Below are 14,360 nucleotides of genomic sequence, written 5' to 3'. Positions count from 1 at the left end.
TAGTTCAGAATGACATATAGACTTCATTTGTCTGACTGTCTTTGGAATTTCCATATTTGTGTGAATTCCTTGTAGGCACAGTATTAAATTTGATTTTTTCCTGTTAATCTGTCACCTGTCAATTTGATTTTAGTCCAGCTAGAAGGACCTTAAAGAGGACAGGAATTCTTGCTCCCCAACACTGAGTACACCTGGAAATGATCCTCACCTGGTAGAATTCTAGTGTAATAGCCAGAGCAGCAGTGATGATTTGGTTGAGCCTCTCGTATTCGGCCACCACAACAAACCACAGTTGAATTCAAAATGAATGGGATATACTTCTCTTCACAGCAGTGGTGCCCAGGCTGGGGGTCATAGAGAACTCCATTACAACAAACCTGAAGGTGGGAATTGGGGTTAAAGAAATATCAGTTTAATTAAAAGTAATATACCGTCATATCTCATGTGATACAATTATATTCTAATAGGACTTAACCTGAGACCAAATGTAGTCTATTATGGATAAAAATTCAGAAGTTTGAAAAATGCATTTTCCCAGCATCATTTAAATTCTATATATGCTATTTGATACAATGTAGCTTTTTTAGACTTCAATCATGCTTTGTGCTCTGTTATCACACTCTATAAATATGAATTCTCCTTTGAATGTCAGTGCTCCCAATATAAAGAAGACTTAGAATTGTAAATGAACAATTGTCTTCATATATACGTTTCTATTTTAATGACCGTTTAATTTGAAAATACATTTATGGAAACCTATTTTTATTGATCTTTTTTTTTAATAAATAGCCCTTTCCTTATAATTTATATGATCACTTATTTACGAACCCAATCTTCAGACAAGGCAATCTCAACAAAGTCTAACATTTACATATATATGTGTATGTATGATACATATATATGTATATGCCATAGGCCACCATATTAAAAAAAAGAAATTTATATGGAAATTAATTTTGGAAAGCCCTTTTAACAATGTGTTTTTTCCAGGAGCTGTAGAAGAAATTATGTGCTTGAACAATCAAATAATTATTTGCACGCTCACTTGAGGTCTGAGAGACTGACACTCTGTATATATAACAAATCAAATGCTAAATAGCTGCTGAAAAGTAGCCTCAAAACCTACACTAGGCATAAGTCACTTTAATTAGATAGAAGCTTCCTGTGGCAGGCAAAATCAACCACTATTTAGAGGTTTCTCTTTTTCCATTTTGCACTTTGCTATTTCTAGCTTGCACCAACTTGTGAATCAAGCTCAGTATAAGGTGGTAGAACATGGACTAAGTCTTCAAAACACCATTAGCATAGACTTCATTCATTTTTTAAAAATTATCAAAGAACAAAGAAATAGGGCTCTTAAATTCAAAGTATACTCCTGCGGTTTCTCAGGTAGCCATGCTAAACCAACTGTAATGAATTTCCTTTTCTGTATTTAGTTATTAGCAGTGAGGATTCAAAATTAGTCTAATGCCAAAGATAAACTGGGTGATCCTTCTCTTCAATGCCATACTCTGTGTGAAAAGTAAATTTTGAAATTATGCCCCATGTTTAAGACTTAAGCAAAAAATTGTTATGTGTTTATTTGGGATTTAAGGATGCTGGTCATTTTTGTTTTCAAGGTAAAACAACGCATACCCTCCTCTTGTTGTATGACAGTGACCTAAAATCTTGCTCTTTGTTGTGTGGTCTTAAAGCACTTGTTAAAGTCCAATTCTCATAAAGTGCATTTCTAGACACTGAAGCACATCTAGCCTTTTTCTTCAGTAAGCTTCTCTAGTCCTTATCATTTTCTTGTGGAATTTTCACTGGAATGTTTATTTAGTGTTGACACGTTAGAACTGGTTCACTCCATCCTTCCATTGCCATTTTCAGACTCCTTTAGCCACATGAAACTTGTAAATTTTTTCTAGCGCCCTTGGGTTTAGATCATTTGTGGGTCCCCAAAGTGACATGCTCAAGCAATTATTCCTCTTGGGAGTTCTCCACGTAAACAGAATATTTCTTAATCTTCTAATTCAGTTTTCAAGTTAGCTGCCTCAGAAAACATACATGGAAATTTCAATAACTTGAGTTGATAAATGTGTACCTAGTATATAAATAGCCTTTTCCTTGCTCTATAGTTTCCTAAAGCAAGTCTGTAATCTAGTGATTCTCAAAATACGGTTCCTGGAACAGATGCAAAGGCATCACCTGGGAACATGTTAGAAATGCAAATTTTCACACTCCACCCATGATTTACCAAATCAGAATTTCTGGGGGTGGGACCAGCAACCCGTGTTTTAACAAGCCTTCCAGGTCTGATGTTCACTGGGGTTTGAATACATGGTAAATTTTGCATATGTGTTTCAGATCCTCCTGATATTTGTGGTGATTTAGCCAAAAAATTCTTAGTTTCTTTTCTATCTCTTTCTAACTTCTCACCCAAGAAATATATATTCATAGTTAACTCTAAACAGAAATTTACAAACAATTGCTTTCTTTTGAGATTTTTAATTGACTTCCTTTATTCTCTTTAACTGTCGATACCTGTGTATGTCCTTAATCCTTAAAATAAAAATAAGCCTTTGCTTAATACATCAAAGATTTCTTTCTTTCTCCTAGAGAACATTTTTTTAAGATTTTATTTTATTTATTTGACAGAGAGAGACATAGCGAGAGAGGGAACACAAGCAGGGGGAGCGGGACTCTGGGATCATGACCTGAGCCGAAGGCAGACGCTTAACGACTGAGCCACCCAGGCGCCCCCCTAGAGAACATTTTTAATGGGCAAATTTATTCCAGCATTTTCCCCTTCAAAAATCTTAAATTTAATTTTATTTTATGGAGGTATGTTCATCAGGTAGTATACATTTATTTTATTTTTTTATTTTTTAGTTTTTTTTATTATGTTAATCACCATACATTACATCATTAGTTTTTTGACGTAGTGTTCCATGATTCATTGTGTACATTTAATGGCCTAAAATAATGTAAAACTTAGGCATAATGGCAATTCTGGAGCCTATGTGTCAAAAAAAAGTATAGTTAGTAACTGCTAGTTTTATAACATTTCTTAGATGAAAGCCACTGCTTGGTCAGTGTCAGCTGTAATCATTTGTATTTTGATCCATATTGCTTCAACAACTCACTTTCTTAATTACTGTGTCTTTTTGCAGTGAATCTTTTGAATTTAGTAACAGCTTTGGTCATTAAATGTGTGATGTTGTTGTTGACAAATAGGAACATTATTTCATTAGATGAAATCCTACCTTCAAAGTAAGGATTTTCTGCATCATTTGTCAATAAAAGCCATTTACAAACTCCGCTGTCTGGCTGTGCTATTGATCTGATTCCTAAACTGCAACTAATATGAACATTAATCTGCAAATGGCCATAATTTTAAAATATTTCTGACAAACCATGGAAGGTCCTGCTCGCAGTTACTCATCAGTGTCATGTAAACAACAGGCACTTGTAGCTGAATGGATTTGTTGTAAGGAAAATTCAAGTCATTCAATCAAATACAAATTTGGGAGTTCCTTACCATTTCAATAAACTAATGTTTCCTGTGAAGATGATGAAAAATGAGAAGGCTAAGATGCTCATGAGGATGAGAGGGTTTTTATAAGCATCCTTTCTTTTCCACGGGGTCTTCCTGATAGACTAGTGGAAAAATTGATCATGACAAACCATGGTTTAAGAAGCAAGTGATTTCACCTGGAGTGTTTAGTGAGAAAAATATATTTCACTGACTCATATGAGAAGATATACCTGAGCTTCTGGAGAATAGCACCTCTCTCCACAGATAGTTTTAGGTTTTTGACACTTCACTGCCTTGCAGAGCTCACCACTGTGGTCCTTCCTTAACTTCTGAGTTTTAGGGCATGAATGCCATGTTCTACGTAAGACATCATATCCGAGGATAATGCCATTTGGCTTCCCTGGAGACATCCAATCAACTTGAAGGGATCTGCAATGGATAGAATAATCAATACGTCCGAAAAGACAACATTTAACATCACTGCTCTCAGCCTCACATACTTTCAGTTAATCTCCCAGATTCGTCAAAAGGTCCATTTTGTCAACAACTTCATAATTAAGAAGCTGAAGCAAAAGAATATATATATATAATATATGTATGCTCATAGATGCTACTACCATAAAATATGTTTAGAGAATCGATGAAAACCATGTAAGCTTTTGGGAGGATAACACATGACAGGAATCCAGTGATCTCCCACTTTAAATTACAGAGACAAGAAGAAAGTACCATTGTTTTGTCTAATCAGGAAAACCAACAGAAGAATTTGGTTGGATTGGGAAAAGTAAGACACAAGTAATATGATAAGGTGGAAATTAGAACATGTGGCAGACCTCATCTCTACTTAAAATCACCTTCTCTTTTGTCTTCCTTTCCCAGCTCACACAAAGCTGCTCCTAGACATGTGTTAGAAAACCACAGCGGGAGCCTCTGAAGGTTCCTAGGCAATTTCAGCTTTCTTGGCACGGCCATCACCTGCCCCTTTTCTTTTTTTGCTAAACATGATGTCTGCAACCTTAGCAATCATCTTGCAGCCACTTGAGAAAGATCGTAAGAATCACCAAGAGAGGCCACCATGTTATTTGGTGCAGCTGAACCAATGCCAGCAACAATACACAATCTCTGGAACTTAAACCTCTGTTGTTGGGTGTCTTGTTACTTGTAGCCAAAATAAATGCCCAAATTGACAAAATCCTGTTATCAGTGGAAAAACTTACCAATTGGTAAAAAAAGTCGATAAATTTATTATTTATAAATTATATCAAGTGATAAACTTGATACAAAATCCCTCCAAATACACTTTACTTTGACATATCTTAATTTTTGACTGACACAAACAGATTTGTTTCTCTAAAAATTCTTTTTTTTTGAAGATTATTTATTTATTTGAGAAGGAGAGAAAGAGCACATGAGCAGGGGGGAGGGGCAAAGTGAGAGGGAGAAGCAGACTCCCTGCTGAGCAGGGAGCCCTAAATGGGTCTGGATCCCAGGACCCTGAGATCATGACCTGAGCTGAAGGCAGATGCTTAACCTACTGAGCCACCCAGGTGCCCCTCTAATAATTCTTTAAATATCATAGTTGGTTTGTTTTGTGGTAAGAAATAGAGGATTGGAAATTCCCATAACAAGTATCTTTACATCATCATATTCTCGGGGATGCTTGATTCTTAAAAGTTGAGCAACAATTTCATTCTAAATATGAGTATACTTTTCTGGGGGGAGGTTGGTATACAATAAGGGCATAATATCTGACCAAAACTTTATTGCACTTTCAATGATCTATTAGTATTTCATTTGTTGAAATAAATGAAATCATAACATCAAGCTGTCCACTAGGAATCAACCCTGAGTAAAATGATTTACTCTCAGGTTAATGCTATAGAACTTTAATTCTGCACTTAGGACTACTTGCCAGAATGATACAGCCTAGACTACACACCCATACTATCTTTAGCATTTTTAAAATAAGCTCTGTAAGCAGAATAGTTAAAAATTTTAATAAAGCCCCAGAGATTTGGATATGACATATTCTTGCAATTTAGCATGGCAAAGAAAGCCTACTAAATGTAAAACACTAAGTAAATATAAAATAATAATTATTTTTATTCTCATTATTTTCAAAAAAAGGGGTGGAACTTTGACACTCAAGATTAATTCTAGTTTTATAATTCTACAGTTTCCAACTATAACAATTAACCAATTAGAAATAGTTATAGAGCATTTTTATATAGAAAACATTCCAGTAGGTACTTTGGAGGAGAGCAAGCACACATAAACTTAATCTCTATACTTTAAAGTATTTTTACAATAAAAGTCTTACAATAACTTATGTGACCACTTTTCTGTCACTGTGTTACATGGTATTTTTGTTATACCTTTCATTTTAAGAAGAAATATATCTTTACAGGCAAAACTACTGGACCCTATCAGAATTCCAAGTGACATCATATATTAGGAATTCAATTAAGCCCAAACATTTACATTAAAAAGCAGCAGTCAAGATAAACCTTGACATTTTAATAGACTGCTAAAAAAAAAAGAAAATTATTTCATTTTCTTGGGGGTACAAACATAACACATTCACTAATAAGACTCTGTAGATAGGAAATTAATGTCACCTACAAGAGAACAGTTTCATAGGTGACTTGTATAGTCACCATTATTATTCTAAGGTCTTTTATCCAACTCTCAAAATTAATTCCACATTTTCCAGATACCTCTTTTGTATTCACTGCATATTCACCTACAGGAAAGGCTACATTTAAGTGACATTCAAGGGTCTGACTTCTCTACAAAAGCCGGTGAATTAGTAAAGTCTAGAAAACACCATGTAGAATACCACACCATTGTAACTTCTTCTTCTAGCAGAGAATAGGTGTGAAGTGAGACTGCTTATATTTTTAGTGATAACATGAGCAGTTTTGCTTTTGAGGATCTGAGTCAGGTACATGAAGGTAAACGATCAAAGAAGAGTAACAAGTTTAACACCTATTCATCTCTCATTAGAACCGAAGAGAATACACTGAAAAATCTTTTGGTTGCTGATTTGAATGAAAGACATCTCTGAGAAATATGCACCATTATTAACTGGATTGATGGTTTCATTCCTTTTAATGTTTATAAATAAAATAGAAGAAACATTCTTATACCATAGGAATGAACGTTAAATACTGGGAAAACAAGCTGAACATTTTTGGTATAGATTAGTCAAGGTTGTATGCTCATGCAGAAAAATAAACCAACCGTAAGTCCTTGAATGGATTTTTTGGGTTGATTTGTTCATAAAGTCATGATTGGAGTTTATGTAACTCCCAGAACACTAGGGACTAAAATTTAAGCTACCTTAATAAAGTTTCTGATGAAAACCACTATATCTACACATATTTTGATACATGGATTCACTGACTGTTCAGGCATTTTAGTTGGAGTTATTATTTTTTTTAATTAGGTCACACTGTTCGTAGATTTACTATTCTACTTCTGTTATGACTATATACTACTGTGGCCACCACCACAATAATCATCACTTTCAATTCTTTGAGAAGTACAAAATAACACTGAAGATAGAAAGGAGTAGGGGAAAAATCATTTCTTTATCACCTACCCTTATACAGGTGAATATTAACATGTTACAGGTCAGACAGAATTTTTATGAAGAATTAGGGTTCCCGTTGGCACTCTTTAACATTTTATTCTAATATTTTATTACATTTCGTCAAAATGGTCATGTTTGAGCCAAAAGGAAAAAAATCTTCATATACTTTAAGATATCAATCTAGATGGGGATCTAGATTCCCTGATCATGTTTACAAAGACCTTTTTTTTTCCTCTATTCAACTTGGTTATTTCTGTCAATTATTTATGTAACACTTAAATTCTTCCAGATTATGGCTATTACAAACAATCAGGTAACTTTTAATATAGGATTAAATAAATGTTGTATGATGACAATATTAACTCTCAACTCTCAAATCGAGTTATTGAATATTTAATTATCTATCAGAATGTTTAGCATAACTTGTAATAGGTGAAAAATCAAAAGATGAAATGTGTGCCCTTGGGTAATAGTTGATATAAAACATGCATACATGAAGCATGTAAATGTAATACAGCAATGGAAAGTCAAGTGTTTAAATGTGTTTGGGCTACAGATATTATAAAAACACATAAGCAAAGATCACCGTCTTCTAGACTAAACAATGAGGGTCTCATGGGACAAATTGCTATGGACTTGAATTCGGGAATGCGGATGGGAAAAAAATGGCAGGAAAATCAACATAAACAAAAGTAAGGGGTGCGAATCATCCTACGTGTGTATCGAAGAGTAATGTGACCAATTTGATGAATGAATAAGCTACATAGCAGTAAAGGAGGGAAATTTAAATAAAAGAAAAAAGTTTATGGAGTCCCTCAGATACCATGCTGAGTTTGATAGTAAAATAGTATGATTGTGCAGTGTTGTCACTGCCAGAATATAAAGCCCCATTAGAATTAATAACCTGACAGGTTAGAGTAGAAGAGACCTGGGGTAGACAGAAATGTCAGTGAGCTACATTAGTACCTCAAGTACAAAAGAATGTTGAATGGGGTTTCCCTCTTGTATAGGAATTTGCACTACAGCTCCAAGCAGGATGACAGATACTGAAGTCCTCCATTTAAAAGTGGTATTTCATTTCTAAAGGGAACATCAAGATTCTATTGATTTCTGAGGATAAAACTCCTCTTTAACATTGACTCATCACCTAAAACGACCAAAAATAAACAGAATTCTGGGAAAGTTTTAGAAACTCTCACTAAATATTTAGTGAATATTTATTAAATGCCTCCTATAGGTCAGGCACTGTTCTATATTCATCAGTGAACAAGAGAGATAAAGCCCCTTTTTGCATAAAACTTAAATTTTTCTTGGAGAAGAGGGACAGTAAAGAAACACATAAGTATATCATATGTCAGGTTGGTGGTCTGAGAAAGCCCAGTTCTTCCATGAAATTTGAAAGAAGGGATGTAGCAAGCCCAGAGGAGCTTCTGAGCAGAGGGAACAAGAGGTGTAAAGGCAAAGAGGCAACAATGTGCTTGGCTTGTTGAAGAGCCAGTGAATCTAGTAGGACTGGACTGGAGTGTACAACAGATAGAATGTTGGAAAATAAGATCAGATGGGTGTCGGGAGGCTGGAATGGGGGTGTGCAGATGATGTAGGATTTTGTACGACACAGAAATAACTGGATCTGTTTTTGAGTGTGTTGGAAAAACTGGAGGTTTTTGAGGCAAAGAGTGAAAAAGGAGTTATTTACTTAGTGAAGAGTGACATCAAATCCACCCCTTAACTTCTGCTAAAAACATACTCGAGGCTAAAGAAGGCATTCAAAACATGTCACTTAGAGAAACTGGAAGCAGAGAAATTGGAAGCACTTGTTTCTCATGGTTGGAATTTACTGAGATGCAGAAATGTCTAAATCTAATCTGTGGCTGTCCCCTGAGGATAGTAGGGAGTTGGAAACAGCTTGACATGGAGCTTGACAGTCTATACAAGCAAAGAAAAGGTGCTTTCCTTCAGAGAAAGATTAGAGAATCCCGATGGCTAGGTATTATCCATAGCAGCTGCAATGGAATGGTAAAATGAAGAGAACCACATGGCACAGATCAGTGAGCTTCTCCTGAGCCATGAGATGCCCTGCAATCCAGCTAGGCTTGAGCCAGCTTAAAGGTACACTGCTCATGATGACAGCCCTCTAGCAAGAGGAGACTCCAGCAAGAAGAGTTCTTGGGATGTCCTACTCTGTTGGCACCACAACAGATCCTCTATGGAGGGCAACCCTCATGTCAGGGAACTTGGCTATGTGGAGATCCTCTTGGGACCTCACAAAGGAAACACAATTGTCCAGGAAAGTACCACCTGACACATGGAAGGCTTTGGTGGTCATTCAGTGATGGCAGCGAAATAATAACATTGAGAGGAGACACACTGGATTAAAGGGGACAGGAAGGAAAGAGCAAGGAGAAGGGAATGGGCAAGGTGTGAACAAGCTGAGCCTGTGACATGGCAGAATCTTTTAACCAGACATGAGCTTAATATTTTGCTGGAGACAGAAAAGACTTTTTAATACTTGATCATGAATCTTAATTACCAAAGTGAGACTCATAACTAAAAATAATTCAAAACCCATAAGATGTTTCTGAGACGCTTTCAAGAGTTGAGGAGAGGACAACCAAAGGATTATGTTTAAGGCGGCAAGTAGTGGGCAAAGAGCAAAGATTTTACCTCTTTGTATCTCACTGAATTAAGACAGCTACATAAACTGGTTACATAAACTTTAACAGTAAAAACATGAACCAGGGTGGTGGTGGTGGAAATGGAGAAGAGGAATACATGTAAGATCATGCTTCAAAACAAAACATACTAAAATTGGTATTTAGTCAACTCAGGGGATTAAAAAATTCAAAGATCTCTGTCTGTGATAATACGCAGGTGGTGGTGCATTTGTGAAAATGGCTGTTGGAAAAGATGATGAGTTAGGTGAGAATGAACTGCTGAAGCTTGAGGTGGTGGAAGTGGTGGGCGGAGAGCATTACAGAAAATCAATGGACAACTGCATACATGAGACTAGAGTGTGGGGAGAAAACAGGGCCAGAGGTCTTTGAGAGGTCAGAATGACCAAAACTGTGATATTTAAACTACCTGATTAGTAGTCTTTCTGCTCAGGACACCCACAGTGAATAAATGGATTTGGAATGGACCCAACAAAAGAAATGAATGGGTATTCAGAGCACAGGGGACAGTGTGGTGGTTAAAGGCCAAAGTGAATTAGGAAGAGCTGGACTTTGCTGAAATCCACACGGTCTGCCTCAGGGACTAAGCAGAAGCTGCCACAGTTACAGAAGTTAAAGGAGTTTGGGAAAGAGAGGTTGCTGAGGAAATGGGGGGTACTGATGGCAGAGTCTTAAGGAAAAGCTCGAAATTCTATAAGGTCTTTTAATCAAACAATGTATCTGTTATCAGAACTCACTGGCCATTAAGATAGTAAGTGCTGAATTATAAGACTTGATTGTATCTGTACAGCAGTAGTAAATATACTTCAAATGATCTCTTTCAAGAGGTCTTCCCATATCCTTTAAAGACTAACAGTGGGGCACCTGGCTGGCTCAGTTGGTAGAATATGCCACTCTTGATGTTAGGGTTGTGAGTTTGAGCCCATGTTGGGCACAGAGCCTACTTGAGAGAGAGAGAGAGAGAGAGAGAGAAAGAAAGAAAGAAAGAAAGAAAGAAAGAAAGAAAGAAAGAAAGAAAGAAAGAAAGAGAAAGAAAGAAGAGAGAGAGAAAGAAAGAGAAAGAAAGAAAAAGAAAGAAAGAAAGACTCTAACAGAAAGTTCCAATCCAAATTAAAATGTGTCTCTAGTTGTCCATATTGGTAAGGGAGAGAGTTTAAAATACGGGTGAAGAAGACTTGATTTAACATATTACATCTACAGTCCAACATTCTCTCCATTAAAAAAAAGAAAAAATCTTTTTTTACATACAAAATACAAAATTTTACTTCAGTCACTGAAAAAAATCAGAAAGGGAAAATTAAGGGTAGAAGAGATTCTCTGATAATACAAAAAAAAGTCATACTCTAAAAAAAAAAATAGAGGCCTCAAAATTTCACCTCAAATCTGATGAGGCAAAAAGAGGAAAATTCTTTTTCCACAAGATATAACCTCTTTTGCTATTTTCAACCCCAAACTAAGTAATTTGAAAATATAAGGGGATTTATAAATGATGATAGTGGTTTAACCTTCATTTAAAGACACACAGCCTGTGCTGCTATCATAAAGGTTTCTGAAAAGTTGGTATGTAAAAATATCATTTATATCATTCAGTAGCTTCAGGTAAATTTTCAAACAATTATTTGCAAATGCTACAAAAACATTATACCACAGACTCCTCATCAATAATACAGCCTTGAACTGATTTGGAGCTGAAAACACTGCCATAGTTTCCAATTAAAGAAAATGAAAGACATGATCTGTGTTCTGTCTCTGCTCTCCTTTGACTCTCACCCCTGGAAATCATGCATTTTGGAATACTAGCAGTAACTAATAAAATCTCTTTCTTGTTTATGTTTTTTTATTTATTTATTTTTTTAGCTTATCTATATATAGAGAACAAGTAAGTAAACTTTCCAGGCAGCCCAGCACCCAATGAAGCTGTCAGCTCTCCTGTTTGTCATATTTTAGTCCAAGCCAAAGCCAGTCAGCCAGCTATCTTCATCCAGCATAGACTCTACATTCTCAAGGACCAGAATTAATGAATTAACTATTGATTAAATTCCTCTCTAGCAAATCCACCAAGGCAAATAAATGAACTACCAGGGCACATGTAGGCCATGGCCAAACATGTCTGGGCTATCGATCACTAGTTAGTATTCTTTTGGGATATAGAAGCAGCTGATGATAATATGACAAGTATGGAAAATGTGATGTAGAAACAGAGTTTGTTTCTGAAGGAGCAGCATATAGAACTAGAAGGGCTCATGTGATCTTTCAGGATTGTGTTCTATAGCGTCTTTGGTTTATATATAATAGGAAAAACATGCATAAGTGCTTGTGCTGCAGATGTCATAAGGCATAAGTTAAGGCCAAAGACAAAGATGAGTTGATGCGTTCCATGCATATAAACAAACAGGCTGATATACTATCTCTATATGTTATTAAAATATATGAAAGTTAAATGTTACTGACTATTGTGTCCTATCAAAAATAAACAAAGAATCTAACAAATATGTGTCTTATTAGAAACCAAATCATTGTGGCAGAGCAAGATGGCGGAGGAGTAGGAGACCTGGATTTCGTCTGGTCTCAGGAATTCAGGTGGATAGGGATCAAACCATTCTGAACACCTACGAACTCAACAGGAGATCGAAGAAAAGAATAGCAGCAACTCTCTGAACAGAAAAGCAACCACTTTCTGGAAGGTAAGACGTGCGGAGAAGTGAATACAAGGCGATATTTGGGAGGACAGACGGTGGGGGAGTGGGCCTCCATCGGCCGCTTCTGGCAAGTGATAGAGCCGCGGAGCACAAATCAGAACTTTTAGAAGTCGGTTCCGCTGAGGGACGGCGCTCCAGTGGCTAAGGGGGGGGGGTGGAACCCTCACGGGACAGTGTGGTCTCAGGACCATCGGGGTCACAGAAAGACCGGGGGTGCCTGAGGGCAGCAGAGCTCCCGGGTATCAAAGCAGGGAAGCCGGCTGCAGAGATGGAGCTGAAGAGCAAGCTCTCAGCTCGGGGTTGCCATAAACTGTGATCCGTGACAGTCGGGCCACTGCTCCTCCAGCAAGGACCCAACAAGTGGCGGATCCGGGGAGACTCTCCTCCCTCCCTCGGGAGGAGCGGCGCGGGAGCGCACTGCAGGGATCTGCTGGGTTTGGAGACTCCACATGGGGTCGGGTGCCAGAGATAGAAACGCTCGGTCACAGGCCAGGTGAGCAGAGAGTGCGGCCGGAGACCGGGGAGACAGGAGTGATTGACTGCTTTTCTCTGGGGGTGCACCGAGGAGGAGGGCCCCGAGTTCTCGACTCCTCTGGGCGGAGATTGGGAGGCCGCCATTTTCACTCTCGTCCTCCAAAGCTGTACGAAAAGCTTGCAGAGAACAAAAGCTCCTGAAAGCAAACCCGAGCTGATTACTTAGCCCGGACCCGGCAAGGGCGGGGCAATTCTGCCTCCTGCAAAGACATTTGGGAACCACGGCAACAGGCCCCTCCCCCAGAAGATCAGCTCGAACAGCCAGCCAAGACCGAGTTTACTCATCAATGCGAACTACAGAACTCCAGCGCTAGGGGAATACTGCACATAGAATTCATGGCTTTTTTACCATGATTTATTAGTCTTCAAAGTTAATTTTTTAACTTTTTTTTTAATTTTTCTTTTTCCCTTTTCCAACCAATATCTTATCAATCCCTTTTTTTTTAAAAAAAATTCTTTTTCATTTTTAGAGTTATATTCTATCCCTTCATAGTAGTTACCTTTATTTTTGGCATATATATATAAGTTGTTCTCTCTTTAAAATTTTGAGATACAGTTTCTTCTAACAGATCAAAATATACCCTAAATCTCTAGTGTATGGGTTTTTTCCAGTCTCCTGCCTGATCACATTCTCTCCCCTTTTTTTTCTTTTTTTCCTTTTTTTAATCCTCTTCTTTATTTTTTCAAATACCTTCTGATCAATTCGTTTTTTAAAATTTTTAATAATTTTCATTTTTACATTCATATTCCATCCCTTCATTGTATCAACCCTTATTTTGTACATATATAAGTCTTTCTTTCTTTAAAATTTTAGGAGGCACTTTCTTCTAACAGACCAAAATACACTCAAAATCTAGTGTGTGGCACTGATCTATGCATCAGTCTGATCATATTTGATCATATTCTGTTTTTTTTTTGTTTTGTTTTGTTCTGTTTTTGTTTGTTTTTATCTTTTTCTTTTTTTTTTTCCTCTTTCTTTTTTCTTTCTTTCCCTTTCTTTTCCCCTGGTTTCAGGTCTTTTCTGAATTGTTTAGAGTATATTTTCTGGGGACATTGTTAACCTGTTAGCATTTTGTTCTCTCATTCATCTGTTCTCCTCTGGACAAAATGACAAGATGAAAAAAATCACCTCAACAAAAAGAACAAGAGGTAGTACCGTCTGCCAGGGACCTACTCAATACGGACATTAGTGCGATGTTGGACCTAGAGTTCAGAATCATGATTTTAAAGATACTAGCTGGGCTTGAAAAAAGCATGGAAGTTATTAGAGAAACCCTTTCTGGAGAAATAAAAGAACTAAAATCTAACCAAGTCGAAATCAAAAAGGCTATTAATGAGGT

General features: G+C 36.9%; 1 protein-coding gene across 1 annotated transcript in view; it reads right to left on the bottom strand.

Moving 5' to 3' along the window:
* The window catches only part of USH2A (usherin), a 707,317-nt gene that overhangs the window by 176,327 nt on the left and 516,630 nt on the right, over positions 1-14,360 (bottom strand). Inside the window, exons 38-39 of the mRNA XM_025892244.1 lie at positions 3,751-3,949; positions 209-377 (exon numbers count right to left, since the gene is read on the bottom strand). Of these exons, the coding sequence (XP_025748029.1) occupies positions 209-377; positions 3,751-3,949 (368 nt within the window). The remainder of the gene's footprint in view (positions 1-208; positions 378-3,750; positions 3,950-14,360) is intronic.

This window comes from Callorhinus ursinus, unplaced genomic scaffold (genome assembly GCF_003265705.2).
Source record: "Callorhinus ursinus isolate GAN/ISIS: 27379988/994484 unplaced genomic scaffold, GSC_fseal_2.0 scaffold54, whole genome shotgun sequence".
Lineage (NCBI taxonomy): Eukaryota > Metazoa > Chordata > Mammalia > Carnivora > Otariidae > Callorhinus > Callorhinus ursinus.
The sequence above is the reverse complement of the archived record's forward strand: the minus strand, read 5'-3'. Positions and strand labels throughout refer to the sequence as shown.